The 25,563-nt window shown below is 50.7% G+C and overlaps 1 protein-coding gene and 1 non-coding gene across 2 annotated transcripts; both read right to left on the reverse strand.

Annotated features, from left to right (window-relative positions):
* Positions 1-24,644, reverse strand: AP3S2 (adaptor related protein complex 3 subunit sigma 2). Its single transcript, XM_054577596.1, has 6 exons — positions 24,509-24,644; positions 21,571-21,662; positions 21,063-21,174; positions 15,550-15,621; positions 2,282-2,389; positions 1-692 (listed from the first exon to the last, which is right to left on the reverse strand). The coding sequence occupies exons 1-6, from the start codon at positions 24,575-24,577 to the stop codon at positions 564-566; spliced, it is 582 nt and encodes a 193-aa protein (XP_054433571.1). The 5' UTR covers positions 24,578-24,644; the 3' UTR covers positions 1-563.
* Positions 15,836-15,970, reverse strand: LOC129073926 (small nucleolar RNA SNORA14). Its single transcript, XR_008529479.1, has one exon. It is a non-coding gene; the product is annotated as a small nucleolar RNA SNORA14 (small nucleolar RNA).
* Positions 24,645-25,563: the final 919 nt, after the last annotated feature.

Here is a 25,563-nt window from a genome sequence, read left to right on the forward strand (position 1 = left end):
GCGTGTCCTGCATGCGGCGGTAAGCAGGAAGTCTGGCTACACGGGGGGGGATTCTGGGGGTGGCGACCCAGCAGGCCACCCTAGTTCTCTTAGGGCCCTGACCTCGTCTGCCCCTCACCGCATCCTGGGTCTGAAGGCTCAAGCCTTTCCCAGCTAAGGCGCCTCCCCAGAAAAAGAAATGCGACAGGACTCGAGACACCTCGTGGTGCGAAGGCAGAAGGCTCTAGCTGTACAAGGTCTTAGTGGGGGTCCTAGGAAGCAGGTGGGCCTCTCCATTCGGCCCCCAATCCCAGGAGTGACGGCATGCGGGCGGGAGAGCGGGGGAGCTGCTTGGGCGCACTGACACCCCCTTGGGGAGCCAGGCCCCCTCACATCTGCAGGCAGAGGCAGGCAGGGCTGCACACGTGAGAATGGGGCACTCGCCGGCAGTGACAGGACTCCCCTCCCCGCTCCAGGACAGCGCAGGTCCGGCCCGAGGCTTCTCCCCTGCGGCTCAGAGTGGGTTCTGTTGTGGGACTGGCTTGGCCTTTTTCCAGGACTCCAGTTCAGCCCAGCTTCAGCCCTCAGACAAACTGGGACAGATTGGGGACTTTGATGTTGAGATCTCCAATGTTGATGTTCCGAGGAATCTCCGGCAGGTTGATGTTTTTCACGGCAGACACGGCCCGGGCAGGGGCTGCTGAGAGGCCGCCCTGTGGAGAGACGGGAGGTAGGCATGAGACAGATCCTTGGTGTCGTCTACTTAATGTGCAGGAAAAACCAGGGAAGGAGGACTGGAAGACATCCAACCTGAGCTCACACAGCACAAGTTTCACCCTTCCCTCCTGTCCCTCAAAGGGAGCCAACCAAACAACCTTCGGGAGAGGAGGGCGGACGAAGGAGGGGAGCTCAGATATAGGGATCCAGACCCTGGGCTCCTGAAGGGGCATGTGGCTGCTGCAGTTTTATAGCCCCAGCACGTCACAGGACCTGGCCCATGGTCAGCGCTCAATAAATGCTTGTGGAAATATTCTAAGGGCGCTCATCAGGTTACAAAACAAAATAAAACCCTTTCCTCAAGGGACTGAGGACTCATAAACAAGTGCAGTCATGGGGCAATTTCTAAAAGGAAAACGAATGTCACGGCTTAGGGGCCTGCTTGCCAACTGACTAAAGATGTGCGGTGGGTGTGGCGTGGAAAAGGACGGGCTCTCAGGATGCCATGTGACAACACAGTGGGAGGAAGGGCCAGCAGGAGGTGGCGTGGCCCACAGGCCCACAGGTCAGGGAGCAAACACTGACAGTCCTGGCGTCTACGGTCAGCATGTACCCCTCAGGCTCTCGCCCGGTGCAGACAAGGGGAGAAGCTGACAGGGACTCTCAAAGCCACTTGCTCCTCATCGCCTACCTTCTGGAGCCCAACTCCGACCCCACCCTCGCCCAGCAAGTCTCCATTCCTTCTGGTTTCCAACCCCCTTGCCTCTGACTCACTTACTATTCCAGGAAGCTTCCCAGCCTGCATTTCTAGAAGAACTATAGTTGCCACAATAGCTGTGGTCTGGAAAAGCTTCTTCAGCAGGATTACCAGTCCTTACAGAAAGAGGAATTCCTGGTTTCACAACATCAAGTTCCGTTACACAAAGCAAGGAATCTTTTTAGGACCCTTGGGAAACCGAAGCGGTCGTTTGGTCTGCGATTTCCGCTGCGTGCGACAGTGGACCCCTGTAACCTCACTCCCTCATAAGGCTGATGCAGGCCATGGAGGGACCACGGAGGCCGGGACAGATTTACTGCGAGCATCTGCACGATGTGCGGGTGGACTGGGGTGTATTATTTTCAGACCGAGGCCAAACTCCACTGCAGCTTTTTATAAGGCTAACTGGAAATAAGGAAACCGGTGACTCTGAGGTCTGAAAGACAGCGCGAGCAATGGCTGCTGAGAGCAGAGTCATCTAGCACACAAACTAGGAAACCACACTGGAATCAGAGGAGGGGACGCCGGCCCCCCTCTCCCCCAGGAATGTCTGGCTTTGAGAGGAAGAATTACAAGCGACAAACACGGGCCATAACCCCCTACTCGCGAAGCTGCTTGCCTTCCCCGCCAGCTGGCTTCCCCATGTACCCTGTTGGCCTCATTTGACCTGGCCCTTAAACCAATAAGCTCTGATGGGCCCAAGGAAGAAGGAAGGCGAGTGTAAGACTTTCCTAAGGCTGCAGCAGCACAAACCAATGCAGGCGCCCACTCCCCTGCCTGCCCAAGTGCTCCCAATCCAGGCAGGGCCCAGGACAGCCGTGCACTCACCTCCGACTTCTCCAGCCTGTTCTGAGCTTCAATCTGAGCCACGATTTCATTCATGTTCGTCTCCAGCACCATCCCCCCCATCACCACTTCCTGTAGGATGTAGTGGACCTGACGGGGGAGCAAAAGAAACAAGGGTTAGCGCCCTCTGCAGCAGCCAGCGTGGCCCCAGCGGAAACTCGCAGGCCCTCCCGCAGCAGGGCAGCCGGGCCCGACCCCGGCTGCTGACCCACAGCAGGCACCGAGGCCCCCGGCTCACCCCGTCAAGGGGGCCGCGGGGGCTTCCCCGGCGCTCCCTCATATCCCAGGGATGTCTGCCACGAGCCGTGGTGGAGGTGCCTGGCTACCCCCAAGGCAGCGAGGTGGTGGCTGAGAACACAGGCTCTGAGGGCAGACCGACCCGGTTCAGTTTCAGCTCTGCTAGGTTCAGTTTCAGCTCTGCTACGATAATGCTCATGAGCTTGGGCACATTAACCCTTCCGATGCTTCGGCTCCCTTCAGGGGTGGTGGCAAAGACTGGGCAAGATGACTGGTGCCTGGCGCACGCTGCATTCTAAACAAATACTGGGAACAGTCACTACAGTATGATCACTCAGTGACAGACGAGTGGAGAAACACAATGCAGTGCATGCACACAATGGACTGCTACTCAGCCTTCAAACGGAGGAGCGTTCCAACACCTGCCACAACTGGGATGAACCCTAAAGACATTGTGCTGAGCGAAACAAGCCGGATGTAAAAGGACAAACTGGGTCTGACTGCCCCTCTAGGAGGCACCTAGCAGTCAAAATCATGGGGGCGGAAAGTAGAACGGTGGTGGCCAAGGGCTGAGGGAATGGGGGCTGCTGCTTAAGGGGTGCACAGCTCCAGTTCTGCAAGGTGAGAGGAGATCTGGAGGTGGGACACACAAAAACATGGGCGTACTTAACACTACTAAACTGCCCACTTAAAAACAAAGACCGTAAACTTTGTTATGTAAATTTTACCCTAATTTTAAAAAGTAGGTCTCTGTATCAATACTCCTAATATTAATCTTTTTGTTTAACAAACCCCTTCTTCATGGGGATGGGACGTCGTCCTTGTTGAGCATCTATTATGTGCTCAGTACCTTATATATAACTTATTTTAATTTTGTAACATTACACCTGAGATATGTAATGTAATCTTCATTTTATAGATGAGGAAACTGATACATGAACTATCTCAACTTCACATATATTAATAACAGAACTGAGCACAGAATCTAGGGCTGCCTGACTGCAGAATCTGGGGCTCCCCCCCCTTCCATGAAATCCTGGTGTGTCCCCCACTCCGCTCATCCCTCACCCCGGTCTGTGAGGAAGCTCTCTGAGACAGGCTTCACCCCCGAGGCCTGGGCAGGCACGCCGAGCGGCCGAAAGGCTTCTCGTGAGCCTGAGCAGCGCGGCCCTCGCCGCAGAGACGGACGGGAGCGGGGCGGCCTTGCCGGGACGCTGTGGCAGGCCGGCTGCAGGACGAGCGGGGGGTCGGAAACACCAGCTAAGGCTGCTGATTTGAACGCTGCATCGTGAAGTCTTAATTTTTAGATGCTGTTCAAAATGTACTCCAAGTGCAAAGTGCAAGAAGGAAAAATACGCGCACCCACGAGCCTCTCTGGAGGAGCTTACAGGGCGCAGCAGGGCGGCCAGGGTGTGACCGGAAAACGGACCGCAGGAAGGCCAGCGGCGGGCGCCGTGTCTACGTACTGGTAGGACCAGGACTAAACGGGACTGGAATGACAAGAGGACGTCAGTGCTGTGCCTCGACACTGAAGAAAAGTAACAGCTGCGGAAGTGAGGAAGACAAGGGGAGAAGAAGCGGGCAGCAGGAAGAAGAACCACACTGGTTCCCCATCCGCAATGACTTTGAGAGCCGATCGCTGTCACTCAAAACCGCCAACTCATGTCATAAAGAAACAGGCATTATGACTTTATTGTGACCTCCCGCCCCCACCGCCCCCGTGCCCAAGCCTGCAAGCATTTGCTAAAAACAATACTTTGAGAACCACCAACTTTTTTTAAGGGCCAACAGGACCTTTTCCACTGACTAGACTTCTGTGCCGTTTTTCTTGCATAAAATCCACCCATCATCCATCCTCTACGCCCTCCAGTCTCCCTGAAGCAGAGGGAGAGCGCAGACTTCAGTGTGGCGGCCAGCTCAGAACCGGTCCTTCCAGGCCTCCTGGAGCCCTCCTCCCCTCCTCCTCTGTTACCTTGCCCAAATCTAACTGAACTTTATTTCCTTTTTTAGGTAACTGGCCTTTCCAAAGCATTCACCTTTGTTTTCCTAGATCAATTCTCTTCTCACACATGGTTTCCTGTATATTTTTAAGTACGTTACGTGATTACAATGCCAGTACAGCCAGCACCACCAGGCCTTCGGGGAGCACAGCTTCCTCTCCCACTGACCATGGACGGGCCTCGCTCTGTGAGGGGAGGCAGAGGGGCTTCAGGAAGCTGGAGGCTGCCAAGCCCAGGTGTGGCGGAGGCAGGTCAGCCCCAACACTGAAACAGCGCCTAACAAACGGAGGGTAATAACCGAACAAAGAATCATTCTGTTTAACAGGCGGCGACAGACGGCAGGATCTTGAGGACGCCAAGGGAGGCGTGGGCTCGCGCTCCACGGGCCCCGAGGCCAACGTGACAGAGGGAGGCAGGGAAGGACGCCTGAAACCTGCTCTGGGAAGGCAGCCCCAAAACCACGCCAACAGATCGCAGAGCGGGACAAGCTCCTCAAGAGCCTCGGGCCAGCCTGACACAGGGCGTTCTTAATGGACACGAATGACCGAGGAGTAATCATCCACGCGTTCTGCTATTTCAGCAACCACCTAAAATAATGACACCAGCAAAATCCAGTCACAAGCGTCTGTTCAGAGAACACAAGCGCTGCTACTTCTGTCAAGTGCACCGGCACTTCGATCCAGGAGTCGTCCCAACCGGGAAGTCTCTCATCTGAACAGAAAGATTACAATGACCCCAATAAACCAACAGTTTATCTTGATGTAAGAAGAAGGCAACAGAGAAAATACTTTGAGTGATGAGTCAGAAATGTCAACAGGGAAAGTGCTAGGTGGAAACTGATGTTTTACAAGACCAAGATACATAAATTTAGGGCCATACTTGAAAGTTGGAGTTTATAATCCTGTCCTGTTAAAAAATTTTCTTTTAAACAGTCAACACATTGCAGTAATTACCAAAATCAAAGTGCCTATTCCTCTGAAGGCAATCTCACCCACGATGAAGCCTCCCTTCTCCCCTCCCCCCACAGCTGGACATCTGCCTTCCTTCACATTTCTCCTCCAGGAAGCTGTCCCATTGCCCTCCCTCCCCCAAAGCTCCTTGCTTCTGTAAGGGGACCAACTGGGCATCCCGTTGGGCCCCACTCCCCTTTCCTGTCCATGGAAGGTAAGTGTTTGAGCACCGCCCCCGCCCCGGAGGCCATGTGAATACCCTGACCAGGAGGGGGACCTGTGAGTTTGTGCCCTGGGCTCCCCCAGGAAGTCTTCCCGTGACCTAGATTACTAACAGATGGACTGGGAGAGCGGGTCTGGCACCCACCTAGGATTTGACAGTGCTTGGCTGCAGCTCCGGGGCTCCTGGTGGGTGTGCCTCTCCTGTTCTGAGGAGCTTGAACCCGAGGCTCTGTGCCAACCGGGCCTGGCCAGCAGTTCCACTGTGGGCATGCACCAAAAGGGCACGGGCACCCTGGGCGGCATAGCAGGGAGCTCCCTGCCTGTCAAACCTGCTGCGACTTCCTGATGGAAAGGAAGTTCTCCAAACTGGAACAAGGGCCCCCAGTGCAGCCGACTCTGCTGCCATCACTAATGCTAACCCTCTCTACCTCCTACCACTCTTCACGGGGATCCTGCGAAGCAGGTCTGTGAAAATCGGGGACATTCTTCCAGGATTTGAGGTGCTGAGTACCCAAGGCTTAGGCCAAGTGAACTCAAGAAAGGCTCAGGACAGGCTGAGACGATAGCCACCTTCCCAGGGACGCTTCTGTGCCCAGTGCGCGTGTCCGCTCGGGCGCGCCCCGCATGGCACTGCCCTCCCGGGTGTGTGTCTGTCCCTTCTCCCCGACCATGCCTTTCTCTGAGGGCAGGTCCCATGCGCGCTCGTCTCAGCCCCAGGTGCCGGGCGCCGGGCTGGGTAACAGCAGCACTTCAACATCGCTGGCTGAGTGGATGGAAGGGCCTGGCTTCCCGTCCCGTCACTGAGCAACGCGCTACTGCCTGGGACAGAGTCCACCTCTGCAGGTAAAGGTGAGTGACAATGAGCTTGCTAGTTTCGTGTCAGCATGGACAGCGTCTAAGAAGGAACAGACAAGCGTCGCCTCAAGGACAGAGGTGCTCCTTACAGACACAGCCCTGGCGCTGCTGGGATGGACGCGAGTCACTTCATCCACAGAATCCCAGGAGCCTCACAACGCCCCTCCTCTATGTTTCTCACAGTCACAAAGCGCCGAGTCCAAGCCCAGGTCAACAGAGACCATCACTGGAAGCAAAATGATTTGGAGCCAGAAGGTAACAGACGTTTCTTTTCCTCTAGTGAAAACAGAGTTCCCCAACCTTAAACTGGCCATGCACTTAAAGTCTGTAAGTACTGAACTCACAATGTATTTTTCTACAGGTATAATAAGCTTCTCATGCTAGCGGCTCACAAAGACTGACTTAGGGCCACGATGCGACTGAGAACGTGGAACCACAGAGCACCCCTGTAGCAACAGCTAAGTACCAGAATAACGGGGTTTCTGCAGGAAAATGCTCTTCATTCCTGGGGCGGCAGGAACTCACCTGGCAGAACTCCACAGGCAGGGAGGGCAGCCACGCACGTTAACACACACCCGAGCCCGAGACCCGCACCTCCTCAGAAACCTCCAGACTCGGTCAATCCCTCTCCAGGCATTTTTCACTGGAAGACGCGCGCCCGCTGTGCCACAAACCCTGCCGATGCACACTCTCCTTGTCTTTCTTAAAGCTGTCGCCGCACAGGAGACAGTAAAGTGGACCAAATCCAAAAGAGCAGGAGCACATGGCTTGTACTGAAACATGAGGACGCCGCATTGCTACACTCTAGTTTTAAAACACAACTGGAAATTGCTAATAAAATATCGAGTCTACTGTATATAAAGCTAAGTGTGGACAACTATTTCCACTCCTTATTAGGCTAGTTTCATTAACTCCTAGGCAAGGGCTCCCGAGAATGAGGAGCAGGAGTTCTTGGTGGGGCAGCACCTCCTGGTCCCTGGGTGTGGTGACTAACAAGCCAGAAGATACAGGGGACACTTGGAGAGGACTGAGCAGCACCAGGGGAAGACAAAACCGAAACCTCTCAGCCCAGAGCCAGTCTCTACTTCCTCTATGGTCCATTTTAGAAAAAACATGAAAGGGGAAGAGGACATAAAAACGCCCTCCAGAAACCTAACACATAATAGGCTTTGTCTCTTACACCCACTTTCGTTCCAAAGTCCCCTGTTTTATCAGTGTTTTAGGACTTGCTGAGGACGGCCTGTCCCCATGCCTTGCCTTTTATCTCCCTTGTCCACAAATGAACACACAGTAATTAGATCCCACATCTGTCAGCTGAGTGTCTTCGCAGGTCTAACTGCCAAGGACCATAGGGAACACGGAGCAGCACCGGACATGCCCAGTCCCCAGAGCAACTGACTTCCCAGCCACGGAGACAAGGCAATGCACCCAAGAGTCACCCAGTCACCATTACACTGTGTTAACGAAAACTGTCACAGGTGTCATGCACGCTCCAACTGCTGAAACAGAACCTTCTGAACATAACCGAGCCTCTCCTTCACCCCTCGTTGTTAACTCTGAAGAACGCACCTGCTCTGGGCTGAGACGCCTCGAACTGGAGCACCCAAGGCTGTCTGGCCCCAAGCAGCCCCGCTACCGCAGGGAAAGCAGCGTGCTGGGTGCCGCTCCATGCTTTCTCTTGTTCTTGCTCTTGCTGTCTCCTGAACCACTTTTATGACCTTCCTTGGTCTCTAGGCTGGGTATTTACAGCTCTCTCCAGATATCTTCTTAAGACTCAGTCCCTAGCTCTTGACCTTCCTTCTTCACTCACTCTCACATGATCGTCCATTCTTTCAATGAAGGGCAAATGAATCTAGTGGAATCTCACTTTATGCGAGATCAAGTTCCAAAGTCACCAAGTAAGATGGAAACTAGACACAGCGAAAAATCCCATGTATGGCCTGTGCAGTCCAGCCCAGCTCATTTTTCCTCCACCAATGAAACCGATTTCCTTCCCCACTGAGCACTAGGCCAAGTGAGCCATTTGTTTAGGGACCACATAGACTGAAGATCGGCATTGCAACTTTCTGCGCTGAAATCACTCCAGGCACCGTGTGACGCTCGTGACAGGGCGGAGGCAGCGGAGAGCCAGCCCCAGCCCCCGCCTCACCCTGGGCACACTCTAGCTGAGGGGAATTGTGGGCAGAACCATTCTGTACTTAGACTTTTTATTCTCTTTCTTTTTGCCGAATGGCCAGAGCTGAGTCTGCATAAGCTAAATCGGTACCTGTGAACCCATGGGACGTACTGGACCAGGGCTCACATGTCAAGGTCAAGGCTTTCCCTTGTTTTCACCGAGAGAATGTGATCTGCACCAAGGTCTACCTTCATCCCACAGAATGTTAAGGGCTGGAAGGAGGAAATGATGATAAGACATGGACCTTGTCCTCAAAGGGCTTAGACTCAAGTAGGGAACATAAAACATGGAGAATTAGCTGTTAATAAAAGGAAGACTGTGGTAAGCACCATGACTCAAGGACACAATGATATAAAAGTTCAGAGGAAGAAATGACCCATTTCCCAGCAACTCATTAACTCTTTGGGCTCTGCCAGTAACTCTTACTTTGTAAGAGGATTGCGCACCCCGTGGCCTTGCATATGTAGAGCTGACCGCAGCAAAATGCACTCATTGAAGAGTATTCTCCCTTCAAAAAAAAGCATCCCTATTATGAGTCAGAGTTCTCTGTGAAGAAACTTGTAAAAAATGTTGCAGCAGGACTTTCTCTTTCTGGTCTGCTATTTCACCGCCTGCCTCCCGAGTCATTCCGTCAGCAGTCCTGGCCCCAGGTGCTAACACTGTACCAGGTGAGAAGGAACCCAGGTCCTGTCCTCCTGAGTTTTATGCTCACCTGGTTGCATATGTGCTGACACAGCACAGCCCAAATACACACCTCCTTCCACGCTGAGGATGCTCAAGAAGGAGAGGATGCTAAGGGCCGCGTGGCAGTGTAGGGCCCAGAGTCTGAATACAGTCCCTGCCACTTGCTAGTTGTGTGACCTTGAAGAAACAGACATCCTGGCTCTAAACCTCAGTTCCTTCATCTGTAAAATGGGCAGAACTAGAGTCCTTCCCTGACGTGCCTATTCCAAAGCCAGAACAGGATGCAGCGTAAGTGAGACACTGTATTTGAAGCACTCAGCTATTATGTGCCCGACCCCTAAGCACTTGACAACTACTAGCTGATGTAGCAGTCACAATCTTCACCAACGTCCTTCCCAAAGCAGGGGGTTAGTCCTTGGCTCCAGAGACAGAACAGACCCTTCCCCTCAGTGCAGAGAGCTCACACTGCCCCACGCTGCCCGGCCTCTGGGCAGCAGCGGGGACAGTCGGAAGCTCTCCACTGCATCCAGCCGCACCGTGCGCGGAGCCACTGCCACCCCCGCCTGGCCTGTGCCCTGGGGCCGCCCTGGCGTTCTGCCCCTCTTCACCATCTGACCAAACAGCAGGCAGTCAGGTAAGTGAAGCACACTGTTTGGCCATCAAGAAGAACAAGCAAACACCGAGCCTGGACCCAGAAGCCTGTTTCCGAGGAGACGGTCTGGGTCCCCAGGGCTCCAGTCCCTCTAAAGCCCTGGTCCTGGGAAGGCCCTGGGTCCCGCCCTCGCTAGCCCTTCACATGCTAGACTGAAACTTCAGAGCCGCAACCTCCTACAGAGGGTACACAAATAGCTCAGCGCTGCTGCAGCACAAAGTGCAAGGGAGGGCAGAGCAGGTGGTGAGCACAAGGGGCAGGCGGGGGAGGTCTCCCAGGTCTTTGTAAACACGTCTTTGTCTACACTCCCAAGAATTTGCCTGCTTAACACACGTCCCTCAATCACAGGATCCTGAAGGGCTTTGAGGACAGCAGGTGAAGGAGTGAGGCTCGCCCTCCTTCTCAGGAAGAACGACTGCTGGCGGGGAGCAAGCCACAGAACAGTTCAAACAAGGGGCCACGGAGCCAAGACCCCTTCTGAGGTGTCATCATAGAGGCATGTAAAGGGTGGGTTTCAGGGGGAACTTAGAGGAGGGGGGAAAAGTAAGAAAAAAGTAAAAATAAAGACAAAAATCACCATTTATTGAGCTAAGCAATTATTAACTGCAATCCGCAAAATCATCATGAGTGGTGGAGGTTAGTGGACTTCATCAAAGTCAAGAGTCCACTGGTCATAAAAACACTGCCAATTAAACTATAAATGCCAACTGTATGACAGATCTTGATTTGATATGTTAAAATAATACACATCACAGAAAAAGGGAGTCTAGGGACTGATGAACCACAGGAGACAAAGAGGTGCTCGGGGCTGCCCTCGCCGCTCACTCAGACCCGGGACCCGGCAAGCGCGTGCGGGGCCTGCCCTCAGTCAGGCGCTGGTCAGACCCCGGCTTGGAGAAACGCCCACGAAGAGCTGTATCTGAAAAGGACTATGCAAATTTAAAAAATTAAAAACCACACATAGTTTGGACAACAACCAACCAATTGACTGTGCTGGGCAGCCCTGTGCTGTCCCGATCACCAGCCAAGCACTGTGCGCCACGCCAACGTTGCTCCCAGGGCCCACATCCGGCAGGACAGGACAAAGAGCTGAGAGCACGAGCGAGGGGACCAGCAGGCTGGGGGACAGCCACGTTGGGGAGCAGAGGCGCGCGGCCCCCCGAAGGCGGGAAGGCCTGACAGGGCACGGTGGGGTATTCCAGGGTGGGGAAGGGCAGAGACACAGGCGGAGAGGCGGGGGCTGGCGTGGTCGGTGTGGAAAGCAGAGGACCTCTGAGAGGTCTGCATCCCAGGGCAGGGAGGACCGAGGCCCAGAGGGTCTGCAACCCAGAGATCCTGGAGGCCAAAGGGAGGGATGCAGATGGAAGGGGAAACGGGAGAGATGTTCCCTACGGAAAATGAGACCAGGCAAGGGAGGTAGGGGAGAGACTGGCCATAGCTGCTGTAGTTTCCTAAAGTTGATTCGTTAGTTACCTGGATTCGGGTAAAGGGAGTTGAAAAACAGAACAGAAAAGGGAAAGGTGGACCAGAGCAAATGCTGAGGAAAACACCAATGCCATCTGGTGACCACGTGGAAGCAGAAGGGGGAGATTTTCTGCCTCGCAGGACGGCCATCACTGACAGGTCTGGGAAGGGCAGGAGGCAGGCTGGGCTGTGCAGGTGGAGAGGCACTGCCTGCCCCTGGAAGCACAAGCCTTCACTGGGTCGGAACGAAGCACAGACGTGTGCCCGCCTGCACCCCCGTGGATGGGCCAGGGTGAGGGCACCGAAAGTCAGCAGGCACTACGTCTCCCCCTTGGGTTGGGAGAAGGGGCCACAGCCTGAAAGCCCAGGGGTTGGGCCCAGTCAGCAGGGCCTCCTCGTCCTTCCCGGAGGTTTCCCCGGCCACCACTAACACGGTACCTATGGGTAAGTTCAGGTGTGTGGATTCCAAGACTCCAAAGGGTCACCGTTGTGCAGTGACGGGGAAACCCAGGAAGTACTCGGCTCCGGGCTGTGACCAGGTGACTCCCTTCCCTGGGCATCCCTCTGCCATGAGCTGCTGACGGCACCTCGAGTCTCGTGGTGCAGACCTGGCTGACTTCAGAAACAGGCTCAGCAACTAGTTCTCTACAGAAAGGGAACCTTAACTCTCGAGGTCACCGGCTGATATGGTCACCAGGATTTATCAATGGCAGAGACATAAATGTAGTGTGTTTTCCCCAAGCTAACAGATCCATCTGCTTTCAGGCCCATAAATGCACGCGGAGGCAGACGCTGGGCCATTGGCACTGCTGAGCACCTACTCCCGCGGCCCTCCCCGCCGGTACTCCGGGAGTTAACGTAGTTCCCAGGCTACGCTGGAGGGTAATGTGCAGACTGTCTATCAACTCATCTGGCTCGGACTCCGCCTCAGAGCAGCACAGAGCGATTTAAACTGTTTACCGTGCTAGGCAATAAAGCCCAGGGAAAGAGGACTTCCTGTGCTCTCAGTGCAGTGGGCTGGAAGGACCCAGGGCAACGAGCAGACAACGTGCACACAGCACCACACTTCTGACAGTCCGTCCCCAGGCTCGCCAAGCTCCCCGCCCTGGACGCGGGGCTCTCACGGATTTCTTCCACGGCGACGCCCTCCCCAGTCCCTTCCCCTGTCCCCACCCTGACCCCACCGCTGTTCCTTCCCACCCTTCTCATTCCTGGTCAGCCACGCTGCCCTCCAGGGCTCTGCTTGTCTCCTACCCCCGGGATGTCCTTCCCCAGCAAGCCGTGCCTCTGACTTCCCTCGGGTTTGTGCTGAAATGCCACCTCCTCAGAGACACGCCACGCCCCCCTCCCCCCCCACCGCCCCAGTCCCCTGTAAAACACCAAGCCCTGCTTACCCACTTCGCCCACTGTATTTCCTCCCGCCTCCTTCACCACCCACCCTTCATTTTGTTCTGTCTCCCCCAACAGATAAGATTCATGCAGACAGCACCCAGGATAGTGGACGGCTAACTGGATTCAGCAACAAGGCACCAGGGTGTGCCCGGCGCTGTGCTGACACCTGGAACAGCAGTGGCGGCCAGGACAGTCCGATCCTTCCCTTAATAACATCCGAGGGGTGGGTGGGATGGGGGGGCCAATGAAAGAAGGGCACACTCCGCAGAGGCCCTGGCCGAAGCACCTTCTGTCCAGCTGGAGCTCACGCCCACCACACAGACGGCGGCCATCACAACACCCCATCCACGGGCAGCTCCCGAGCGAGCGGCAGAGCCAGGGTCCTGGCAGCCGCACGGGCCCGTGCCAGCCCCGCATCAGGCGGACGAGCCCCAGAGCCCACCCCGAGAGGCATGGCAACAGCAACTGAGGGTGTGGGGGCGGCAGGCTGGGCCTGACAAGACAAGTACGGCTGTTTCAGTTTGTGGGCACCGAGAGGAATGTCAGGCAAGGTTTTATGAAGGCCAATTTCCTTGAAGGGTGAGCTGGAATTGTCAGTCTGGAGAGGCTGGAGGCTGTTCTAAACATAACTGAATCTGAAGTGAAGTGAATTTTGATGGTAATTTAGGAACCACCAGCAGACAGATAACTGATGTCACAGTATTGTAGGAGATTTCCTAAGAGAATGTCTAAAAAAGGAAAAGAAGAAGGACTATTTAAGAGGCAAGAAAAGGCCAGGTAGATAAAATACCAGGAGAAGGTACGGCATGGGAATTAGGAACCCAGAATGCTTTAAGAATGAGAAAGTGCCAAACCCACTTGGTTGAAGAGACACTTGAAGGGTCCACTTGAGTCGGGGCAGAGGGCCAGGCCCCCCTGTCTGACCGCCCCCACCTCTTCAGACGTGGCTCTGACTGGCCCTCGCATGCGCCCTGCCCCATGCGCCACCATCCGCTGGCGACCCTCTGTCTAGCCGGAGGTGTGCACAGTCCCAAATCTGTGGCGGCCTTCACCTCTCACATTCACACAACCTGGGTTCCTGCTGCTTCAGGTGCGTGAATTCTGAAAACCTACATTCTCCTGGGATTCTGGTTTTAGAAATAGAAATTGACAAATTCTGTAGATTTTTCCATGCCCTTTTATAATAGTCATGCTTTAGAATCCTCCAATTCTGCAGCTGAGTGGAAAAGACGGGTTTCTGAAGTGTCGGGCACTTCAGCCTAAGCTGCCGGTCGGCTCCACAGGGACATCAGCCACCCACTTCACCCGGGCCCGTGGAGCACGAGGCACCCAGGGCAGTCCTGGCACTCGGCCGCTGCCCAGCAGTGCCAACCCTCCTCCGCGGGGGCCCCTGCCCTCCCTGGTGATGGCAGGGCCTGGGAATTCATATAGCCCCCCCGGCTCTCCTCGCCTGGCGCTGAGCTAACTGCAGACTGCCGTCACACCTGTGGTGCCTGCCCACCCCTGCCTAGGTTGTGACACGCTCAGCACACAAGGCCACTGTGCTCGGGCAGTGCTGCCCAACACGTTCCCACATAAAGGATCCCACGCTCTCAGCCAAAAGCTGCCAACGGGCCCCTCACAGACTGCCACGCCCACCGGACAGCTGCATGCAACGCGGGGCACCTTCCCAAAGCACGGCTTCCTCCCGGAGCAAGAAACATCGCCACGCAACCCATCTGTCCAGCTGGACAATGAGCTTCCTGAGTGTAGGGCATGTGTCTTTTCCACCTTTGTATCTCTGTATCTAACACTGAGGGATCTAAAAACACCTACCTCATCAGGACGAAAACAGACACTAAAGGATCCCAGCTTAGCAATGAGTAGTTTCCTAAAGATCAGTATCTCCCTCCAAACACCATGGATCATAGTAACAGCAATCAGTTAAAGAAAAATCATGACCAAGCAAACATAAGACGCACCAACCTTCTCCTGTAAAGAACAGTGGGCACAGCATGTGCCCAGCTGGGTAAAAAAATGTGGCCATTCCCACCCCTTGCTATCTCCCACGTTTAATCTGGCACACAAGGACACAGGCCCTGTTTAAGAACATGTACTTTGAACCACCTCAGTGCTGCCTGACAGCCTGCCTCCCTGCAGAGTATCACCTGGCTCTAAAGTACGTTACTGATATCTTAGTCACCGCATTACTCATAACGAAAAATAGACATTTTACAAGCTAAGTCAAAGCCTCAGTGTTGTGATTATTTCAAAGTGGCACTCTCACTGGACTGCTGCCAGGGAAACATGAAACTATTTACAGTCAACATAAAACCATTCATCTCCCTGATGGCCTGCCAGCCGGTCATTCCAGCGCCACCACTGCCATGCATCAGGATGCGTGTCTGAAAGGATGAACCATGACACAGGCTGGAGAGGGGTCTCTGTGTGTGTAAACTGGTAACAGATCGTAGCAGAGATACTCCCAAATCTGTCACCTTTCAGTTATTAAGTTAAAACAGGTTCTGGGAATCTTCCCAGAGTAAGAAAAGAGAAGAACAAACTTGAAGATGTAGAGGTGGCTCGAGATGCCCGAGTCTCTCTATTTTCTAGTAACCCTGGTTTGGGAGAGAAGGTACCTTATCCATATGGAAGATCAAATCCAATTCACAAACATTTTCGAAACATTTATCCAGGGTCTCCACAAAAACCTAGGAAACAAAAAGAAATAGGTAAAGAAGAGAAATAGGGAATACTCACATCTTCACAAATATCATGCCTGAAAGTCAAGAGGCAGGCATGATACTGTTTACCTTATGGTAAATCTCAAACAAAACAGAACCTACCGCCATTAGTTGTCACCCTACTAAATCCAACTTGGAGGACAACCTAGAACAGGGCAAGCTTTTTTTTTTTTTTTTTAAAAGCTGTTACAGGTATGAAATAAGACTGAACCACAGGAGAAATACAGCCTTTTGGACTCCCCTGCAGTTTCTATAGCATCCATTCATCTCTTGGAAGCACTGAGAGCTAAGCTACCAAGAGGGTTTAAGGATGCCATCAGCCCCTGTCCAGTGTGGCTCTGTGGGTTGGGTGTCGTCCTGCAAAGTGAAAGGTCACCGGTTCAATATCTGGTCGGGGCCCATGCTTGGGTGGCAGGCCTGGTCCCCAGTGCATTCTCCCCCTCTCTTTCTCCCTCCCTTCCCCTCTCTCTAAAAATAAATAAAATCTTAAAAAAATAAATGCAATCAGCAATATGCTTCTAGTATAGCAACACAAACAGCAGACATACGTGGTTTTCTTTCCTTTATAAGACGCTAGTTTACATAAAATAATAATAAAGGGAAATACTATGTATCTAGAGACTCCACACATATAACAAGTGTAACTATTAGTGTATTAACATAGTTTTGTCCTGCTACTTTCAATTAACATTAATTTCCAAATACCTTACCATGAACCAACTTAATTAACATGATTACAATTTTAACTCACATAGTATCACATTTAAGCAGAAAGGCGTACAAATGACAAAGGTGCACTTTACTGTTTAATGAATTTCCAGAACGAACACATGGTAACCAGCATGCAGATACTGAGATGGGTTATTACGGCTCCCTCGGGGCCCCCGCACACCCCCCAAACCCCCGCCTCCAAAGGCAAGTGCCCGGCTCCCAGGATCACAGGCAAGTCTTACCCGACTCACACTTTACACAGTTGGCATGACACACACACTCTCCCCCCACCCCCTTTGATCTGGCCTCCTTCTCGGAGCCCTGGTTTTGACTTCCTCCACGTTTATTCACACCATCAAAACCTGTTCATACTCACTGCCGCACGGCACTTCACACTGAGACCTACCCATTCACCTACAGACAGGACACTCGTTTCCACTGTGGACTGTGTGTAAGTTGATATAAGTGGAAATTTTATTTACAACTACTTCGAAGAACTCTTTGACATGGTTACTAATACTCTACGGCCCAGCAACTCTCCTCGGTACATACTGAGCAGAAACGCACAGACAATGGCCAAAAACACTTCCTAACTGCACTCTTCTTAACCCCGTCCACCCGGACCCGTGACAGACGAGCTCACTGTGAAGACAGCACAGACACGGGCTCGCCTTCACTCGCCCACCATGCCGGCCCCGTGAGCCCTCCCGGCCCAGCGACTCTAGGTCTTTCAGTCTGGGGAAACGATCACGTTATTTGTTGAGATTTCCTCCCTTCCCAGGTCTCTACTTTGCTGTCAGAGCTGCTTTTATTGGGCTATTGGACCTCCTTATTTTCTTACCTTTTCCCTCCCATTTTCCTCCCTGGTTTTTAATTTCTAAGAGATCATTTTGTGTTTCTTGTTAACAGCCCATTTTTGTCTGTCTTGTTTCTCTGTTGCTTAAAGACAAGGGTTTGTCTTATTGCTTTCCTTTCTTTGTATGGCCTCTACTTCCTCTAAGTTGATTTTTACTGTTTGTTCATTTCAGTCTTTGTCAGAGGCTTTCCTGAGAGGCCAGATTATTCTTGGTTTTTTACTCTTTAAAAGGCTGATTGGAAGCTCTGCAATCATGGCTATTTGTTGGGGATTCTCCCCTCTACCCCGTTGGGCCATTTTATTTCATTCTCCTAGACTGGTCAGATTTCCCAAGGCAATTTTATCCTGTCCTGCCTGAAGAGTAAAAGGCGAGCTGCCACATCTCCGGAGCCGGGTGGCGGGAAACGGGCTGGGAGGTCAGTGCACAGTGCTCACAAGGCCTACACTCACGACTCACTTCACCTCTGCCTGGTGTCCCCCAAACCAGAGCTGGAAATGGCAGCTCCAACGGCATCCCCGCAAGCTAGAGCTCTGGCAGAGCGGACAGCCACATTTAGCTGGTACAGCCCAGTACTGGTAAACCCGGTGAAATTTGCTGAACAGGAGGAAATTCGCTTCCCCGAGGTGAGAAACAAGGAGACAAACCCAAGCCTGCTTAATTAAAGACGGGATCAACTGAGTTTTGAGAACAAGGACCAAAACATCAAATTTAGAAAATGAATGGGCATTAAGGGTGAATAAAGATGAAGCTGGATGTAGCTCAGTTGATGAGGAAAGCAACAAGACTCTGAGTGACAGGAAGAAGTATCTGGAAATGGAAACGCTCGGTCTGAAGTGGCAAGATCACACCCCCCCCACCCCAAGAGGAATGGTGAGGGGGGCGGGGGAGAAGGGGCGGGGCAGTGCTCACACCCGCAGTGTCGGCCACAGTCTGAACAAGGCCAGACTTCTCGTTCTAATGCCAGGTCCTCATTCACCGAACAGCTAGCATCCTAGCTCGCATGGGTGTCACACTGCAATTTACTGAAAAGTGTGATTCTCGCACACACACAAAAGGCGATTACGTGAGGTGATAAGAGGTGTTAGATAATGCTGTGGTGGTCATCATTCTGCCACCTACACCTGTGTCAGATCAACAGGCTGCACACCTTCAACTTGCACAATGTTATATGTCAATTACATCTCAAGGAAGCTGAGGAAAAAAGAAAACAGTCATTTTTTATAAATGTCAAACTATTCTGTTTCCTGGGATTCACTCATATGACCTTGATCTTGGACCTCCCCAGAAAGGGCTCTTGTGAACTCTCCAGGACACTGAAGCCAGGCTGTGACCCCGGACCCTTTGTTCCGCTCATCTGGGGAGGAACCTTCCTCGGAAAGTGGCCTACCACCCTTTCCTCACACAGCTAAGTGTGCTCAGCCTCTCATCACTGAGGGAATATACTCTCATGGTGGAACTGGAATGAGAAGCAGAGCGGTAACTGAAAACCCTGAGCGGGGTGCAGTGAACGGGGCCGTACGGGCGCTTTAAAGGACCAGCATGCTGTTCCTAATCTGAGGGGCAGTTCCATTGTACGGGCATGCTTGAAACTATACAGGCATGTCTTGTGTATTTTTTTGTACACACACGTTTTACACACAAATATAATTTATAGAACAACAATCTTACTGGGATTCTGACAGGGTGTTCAATAGTTTATAATCTGGAAGTGTTGACATTTTAATGAGTTTTCTCAACAGGCAAAAAAAAAAAGTTTTACTTATTTATTTTGCTCTTTTTTTCATATCTTCAATAGAGTTTTAAAGTTTTCTTCATACAGACTTCGCACATTTTTTACATTTATTCCTGGGTAGCTTATGGACATTTTTGCTTTCTGAATGGACCCCTTTAAAATATTGTTTTCTAACCTACTAGTGCTAAAAGAAAGCTATTAATTTTTATGTGTTAAATATGTACCCAGCCCCCTTACTGAACTCTGGAATTAGTTCTAATTGCTTTCCAGTTGTTTCGGGTTTTCTAGGTAGGTAGTTTCATCTGCAAACATTACACACTCTTAAGGATAACACAGCTCATACCCGGCTCCTGCCCCCTTTTCCCCCAAAGCGTACTTCTGCATTTCCGCGCCATTCATTTTTCCTGACCAACCTTCCCTGTACCAAGATCTCTGGTGGAATCATACCCGGGTTTCCCATTTAATCTGCTGACTGCCACCGCCATCTCTGCTTGACTCTTCCTGAAAAGGGCAGGCTTATTAGCTTCATTTATTTCAGGGATTCCTTGATGACTTTACAATTTTATTGGAATCAATGTGAAGTATTCCATACTAATTTCCAAACACTAAATATCCCTTGCCCCACTATAAGTGAAATTTCTTTAAAAATGAATTTTCTAGCTGTTTTCACAGAAAATTTAACTTTGATGACTTTATCTTGTATCCTGCTATTCTGCTCACATCATTCATTGCTTGTGACATTCTTTGCATTTTCCTTTTTAGGTTTTCTACGTACCTACTTATTTATCTTAGAGTGGTAACTTATCTCTTCTTCCTTTACTACGTCATTTCTTCATATCCTTTTCTATTGCTCATTTCAATTATTTGTTCAAATTGAAGTAAATAAACAGTAAGACACACCTTGTTTACATAACCGTCAGTGGATTCCGCCACTAAGACAAGACTGTCCCTGGCTCCTGGTTTTAAAACTAAAACTGGCTGCTTCTAGGAAAATAAAAGAGGTGACTGGAGGGGGCAGGTTGGGGAAGACAAGATAGTTTCCACTGTATACTTCCGGTGTACTTTTTAAATTCTGAACAACATAAATGCACTATTTCTTCAACAACAGTTTATGCTAAATAAATCAACATGCACGAAATAGTCAAATAAAAATGCTTCCTATTCCAATTTAAGTGTATTTCAGGAATATAGTTTGGATGATCATCTCTCTCAGCTCCTGCTGAGAGAAAAGGAAATTACTGGTTTCCACTAAGGTGACTTTGGGAAGACCTAAGGCCGGGGGGGCTGGTTCCCAGGGGAACCAACCATATGATTAGAGGGTTGGAGCTTTCAGTGTCCCCCTCACCCATCCCGGGATGGGAGAGGGGCTAGAGGTGGAATCAGTCACCAATGGCTAATGATTTAATTACCCATACCTATGTGAGGAAGCCTCCACAAAACCCCAAAAGGACAGGGTTCAGAGCTTCCAGGTGAGTGAGCCCCAGGAGATTCGGGGAGAGGGGGGAGCCTGGAGAGCACATGCGCCCAGTGCCTGTTCCCCACCCCTGATCTGCACTGCTCTTCCACCTGGCTGCCCGTTGTCACATCCTTTCACAACAAGCTGGTACTCCCGGAAGGACAATGTTTCTCTACAGAGTCCTGGGAGCTACTTCAGCAAACTAACCAAACGCAGGGAAGCAGTCATGGGAACCTCTGATCTGCAGCTGGTCCGTGAGAAGCACAAGGGACAGATAATCTGACCCTGTGTTTGGTATCTATCTCCAGACAGTGTCCGAATTAAGTTAAGTTTATGGGACACCTGGTCAGTGTCCACGGAGAACTGAGTTAATCGCTTGGTGGCTGGAGAGGGAAAACATACACATTGGAACTGGCGTCAGAACAGTACCTGAAAACCAAGGGCAGCAAGAGGGCTGGGTAGAAACCAAAGAATCCAAGCTCTTTAGTGCGTAAGGGTCACTAAGGAGCGTTCTTGTAGCACCCTCTGGTGGACACCTGGCAACTTTTACCAATGTCAGTCAAGAGACTTACAAAAGGATCTGCACAGGCTGGTTACGCGAAAATCCAGTGCTCACTCTCTTGAGTGGCTGCTATTAGCTGACTCTACATACCTGGATGAGGTCCAAGATCCCCAGTTCACTCTCTGATGAATCCACACAAAATACAAAGTAGAGGGTAGCATAGTGCCGATAAATCAGTTTGTAGTCAGAGCCACCAATCAAACTGTGGAAGATGGGAAATATTTAAATACCTGTATCTCAAACACCTCAAAGAGAAACTGTGTCCCAGGAAAAGAGAAGGGGACGAATGGAGAGTGGGAGGATGGGCCAAAGAACAGGCCAGTCCAACCAGGCCAATGCAACCACATCGGGCAACGGTGCCTAATGCCACTTCACCTCCCCTTTCCTTCAGCCCATCCTCCCAGGAACCACATTCTAAGCGGGTAACACATGAAGCACAACTGTTCAACAGCTTCCAAACGGAATTGGATCCCTCAGCTCCAGCTGCATAGGGTGCCCACCCAACACTGCAGTGCTGCCCCAAGAAGCAGTAAAGACGGAGTCCACCCCAAAGTGGACATGTGGGGAGCAAACCGAAGCTGATCATTTGATCATTTACCTTCCGCCCTCCAAGAAGTTACAGATATTGTCATCCCGTTTGAGAACTAGATGGAAGGTCTCCCGAACGATCTGCTGTTGAATTTCTTCTGGCTACAGAATAAAAGAAACAAAAGTGGAATCAGTGAGGACATCTGAAAATACATCCCATTGACAGAAATGGACAGGGAGACAAGTGCCTCCCAGCTGGGAATGATCTGAACATTTGGTACCAGTTTCCAAAGAGATAAAACTGAGGAGTACAGAAAAAACAAAAGGGGAATCTGAAAAAGTGGACAAGGCTCTGTCATAGGAATTAAGAAAGGGTATATTTACCTAGATATCTGGTCACGAAGCACTACCGTCTGGATAGGTAAGCTGATATTTCTTTACAGTTAATTACCAACCAAAGGAGAACTGACAAACTCTCAGGCAAGGTGAAAGAATAACTAGAAGGCCTGATCCTGGAATAGTTGTCTTTCCCTAGAAAACATCTATTCCAGAGTAAATAATGTCAATAAGTCTAACACCTTAAAGAGATCAAGATATAATCACGTACATGTTTTTAAAAAAACTGAACTTGCCATTTTTCTATTGGTGATTCACCAGCAGGTATTACATTTAAGATGATGCGTTTCAAAAAAAGTGTTACTGAGAAAGATAGAAAAAGTTCTATTTACATTAAGACCTTTGAATAATTGCAGAGCTACAAATACTTTCTTTTCATTGACTACAGATGAGAAAGCTCAACTGTGATGGGGTCTCCTGGTGACCCACATTTGATTTCTATTTGTACATATATAAAAGGCTCACAGTAAGTCATTTACAGAAGCAATGGGGAGCTCCAGGCCAGTGCTCTCAAATCTCAGCAAATGTGCACTAAGTCGCCTGGGAGTGTTACTAAAATGCACATTCTGATTTAGTAGGTCTGGGTAAGTCCTGAGACTGTTTCCAACAGGCTTCTTCTGGGTGATACAAATGTTGCTGATCTGGGGACCACACTTAGAGTGGCAACGCTTAGGAAAACCTTTAGACTGGACTTGCCCTAAGAAGTGGAAAGTAGATTCAAGAAATGCTAATCCCTTTCTTCCTGCAGAATTTAAACTTGAAATAGTTATCTAAAAGAAACAAAGGTAAAAACAGGGAAAATGTTGTGAAGAGATTATTTTTCCTAACTTTGATTCAGCATGAGTACACAGTGGCTCTCAGTATTTACTGAAAGGATGAACGAAAACTTGCTAATCACTGGCCCCTGTGAGTTCAAGTAAATCAATTGCTACTTTCCTGGTTTCCATTTAAAGAGGCTCAGAGATGACAGGAGTTAAAGGATTAACTGTGTACTTGGAAACACAAAACTGTGCTAAAGCATCAGCACTTTTTAAAACCGACAAAAACATCTTTCAAACTAAAGCCTTTTATCTGACTCTGAGGGAAGTGGCAGCAGTCAGTGGGGAAGTGGTATGAAATGGTGAGTCTACCTAATTTCTAATTCATCGAAAGGATAACCTACTAATTGTTTCTAGACCTCAATTATAAACAACTGACAGGTTACCTTTTATGCCTCAAATCTTTCAGTACTCTGCATTTTCCAAGGTAATTTTCACTCGTGAGCTAATACGGTTTTTATAAAAATCCTATGTTCTTCAAAAAAGATCTACCAATGGTGAGTAAGGACAGGAAAAGCTGGTCAACATCATCAGTCACTGGGGGAATGGAAATTAAAACCACAATGAAAATCCACTTTACACCCACTAAAACATCCTTAATCAACCAGATAACGAAAGTTACTATGGAGGTGGAGAAACTGGAAGGCATACGCTGCTAAAGAAAATGTGAAAGGGTTCAGCCACTTTGAAAAAATTTGGCAGTTCCTCAAAATGTTCACTGTCAAGTTACCATTTGACCCAGCAATTCTACTCCTAGGTAGGAAACCAAGAGAAAGGAAAACATATGTCCATGTAAAAACGTATCGTACGTGAATGTTCTTGGCAACATCATTCACAAGAGCCATAGGTGGAAACAGCAACTGATACAGGGACAATCAAAACGTGGTATGGCCATACCACAAAGAGGGTTGAGAAACTGATACATGGTATGGCATGGGAAAACCCTGAAAACAGATTGTGACAAGTGAAAGAAGCCAGTCATAAAAGACCACATCTTATATGATTGCATTTACATGAAATGCCCAGAATAGGCAAACTTAAGAGAGACAGAAAGTAGATTAGTGGTTGCCTAGAGCTGGGAGACTTGAGGGGAAAATACAGAATAATGGCTAATGACGTAGCAGTTTCTTTTCCGGGTAATGACAATTTTCTAAGATTGTGGTGACGGTGGCATAACTGTGTGGCTCTACTAAAAATCACTGAAATTATACGTGCTAGAAAGGTGAACTGTATGGTCTCAACACTTTGAAGAACAGGGAAGATCTCACACAAACACACACAAATACAGATTGAGTAGTCCTATCGAATGATAATATTTTTACTTCGATATAATTATTTAATAAAATGTAAGCTAGCTTAAAACAACTCAATGAAAAAGTAATCCTGACTCTCTGGCTAAAGCAAATAAAACTTTTAAAAGGCTGCATATTTCCTCCTCCTCGTGCGACTGAGTTTAAGCAAGATTAAAGTGGCTTAAATCATTCCCTTTTTTCAATGAGGTACCTCCCTCCCCCCGCCCCACTTGCAGGGCCCCGAGACCCTAAGAGAAGTGTCACAAAATGGCACAGAAACGCCGGGGTCCAGGAAGCGGTCAGGGAGGGCGGAAGCAGCGGGGCGTGGGGACAGAAGGCCTGACACTGGTCCGGGGCCGGAGGTGAAGGAGCGTGAGGGTCACGCCAAGTGCAGGAGCCCGAGGCGGCCAGCGGGCGGTGGCCGCGCGCGCCCTCAGGGCCTAAGGGAAGGGAGAGGACGCGGGTGCCCGGAAGGGACGTGGCGAAGCTGGGCTGCACTCACGAAACGCTGGTAGAAGCGGACCAGCCGCGGTTTCCCGTGGTTGTTGAAAACCAAAATCGCCTGAATCATCTTTGCCGACCCCACTTCTCTAAGCGCCGCTACTTCTAGAAAACATCAACTTCCGCCACAGCCCGGCACTTCCGGCGGGTACGCCTCTGAAAGTGGCCGGCGGAAACTTTCCCCGGTGCCCAGTGGCCGGACCGCGAAGAGTCCGTTTGCCCGCACGCCGAGGAGAAGGCTCCAGGGTAGGCGACGGGCTCGCCGGGAGAAGGGCCGGGGAAGACATCGGGCCCCCGAGGCTGGGGAAGATCGTCCCCTCCATCGGCATCGCCGGTTGGCGAGTCAGTCCTGGCGAAGACGCCAGCCCGGATCTGTGTCCTTCTCCAAGACCGACCGCTTTGACGCTGACCCCAGGCCGAACGCAAAGCCGAGCACGTGGGGAAAGCAGGACCGGACACAGGAACTCCTGCCGCGCTGCCGCCGCGAAGGGGCGGCAGGAGCCTCCCTTCATCACCGTCTGGCCAAAACATCAAGACCTCCCTTCCTGGTGTGAGATGCCAGCTGCTTTAGCCAGTTCCCAGTTGGGGTACACTAAGCTCATTTTCATTTTTCGGTATTCCATCCATGGTATACAAAGAATGGTGGAATCAAAAAATCTCTGATGCAATCCCATTCAAAAGTTACCAGCGATCCCAAATTGCTAATTTCTTTTTCACTTAATGATTTAGTCGGGGTGAAGTGGAGCACGTCCCTATATTGCAGATAGAGCTGCAAACTGGAATCACCTATCCAGGTGACTGGCAATATGTATCAAAAACCTTTGAAATGCATAGAATAATAGAGCCAGCATTTCCAGCTTTAGAATTTATAGTAAAACAATGTGTGGAAAGGTTGGGCTGTAAGAACGCATATCTCAGGAGTGTTGTTACATGGAAAAATGGGAAGCAAACTAATTATTCCAAAATAAATTGGTTGTGTCTCAGATGCATTGATCCACATGCCTCTGACAAATTATTCAGTAGGTGTTAAAAATCAAGGAGGGAAAGATTTATGGT

This window comes from Pteronotus mesoamericanus, unplaced genomic scaffold, assembly GCF_021234165.1.
Source record: "Pteronotus mesoamericanus isolate MK-2021 breed Mesoamerican mustached bat unplaced genomic scaffold, CSHL_Meso_final contig_438, whole genome shotgun sequence".
Lineage (NCBI taxonomy): Eukaryota > Metazoa > Chordata > Mammalia > Chiroptera > Mormoopidae > Pteronotus > Pteronotus mesoamericanus.

What these genes read in the sequence shown, in the direction of transcription:
- AP3S2 (XM_054577596.1), bottom strand. Translation starts at nt 24,577, where the DNA reads ATGATTCAGGCGATTTTGGTTTTCAACAACCACGGGAAACCGCGGCTG. An exon ending in GGATCTTGGACCTCATCCAG is followed by an intron (nt 15,622 to 21,062) that starts GTATGTAGAGTC and finishes TTTGTTTCCTAG; the next exon opens with GTTTTTGTGGAGACCCTGGA. An exon ending in TGATCTTCCATATGGATAAG is followed by an intron (nt 2,390 to 15,549) that starts GTACCTTCTCTC and finishes CTCCCCCGTCAG; the next exon opens with GTCCACTACATCCTACAGGA.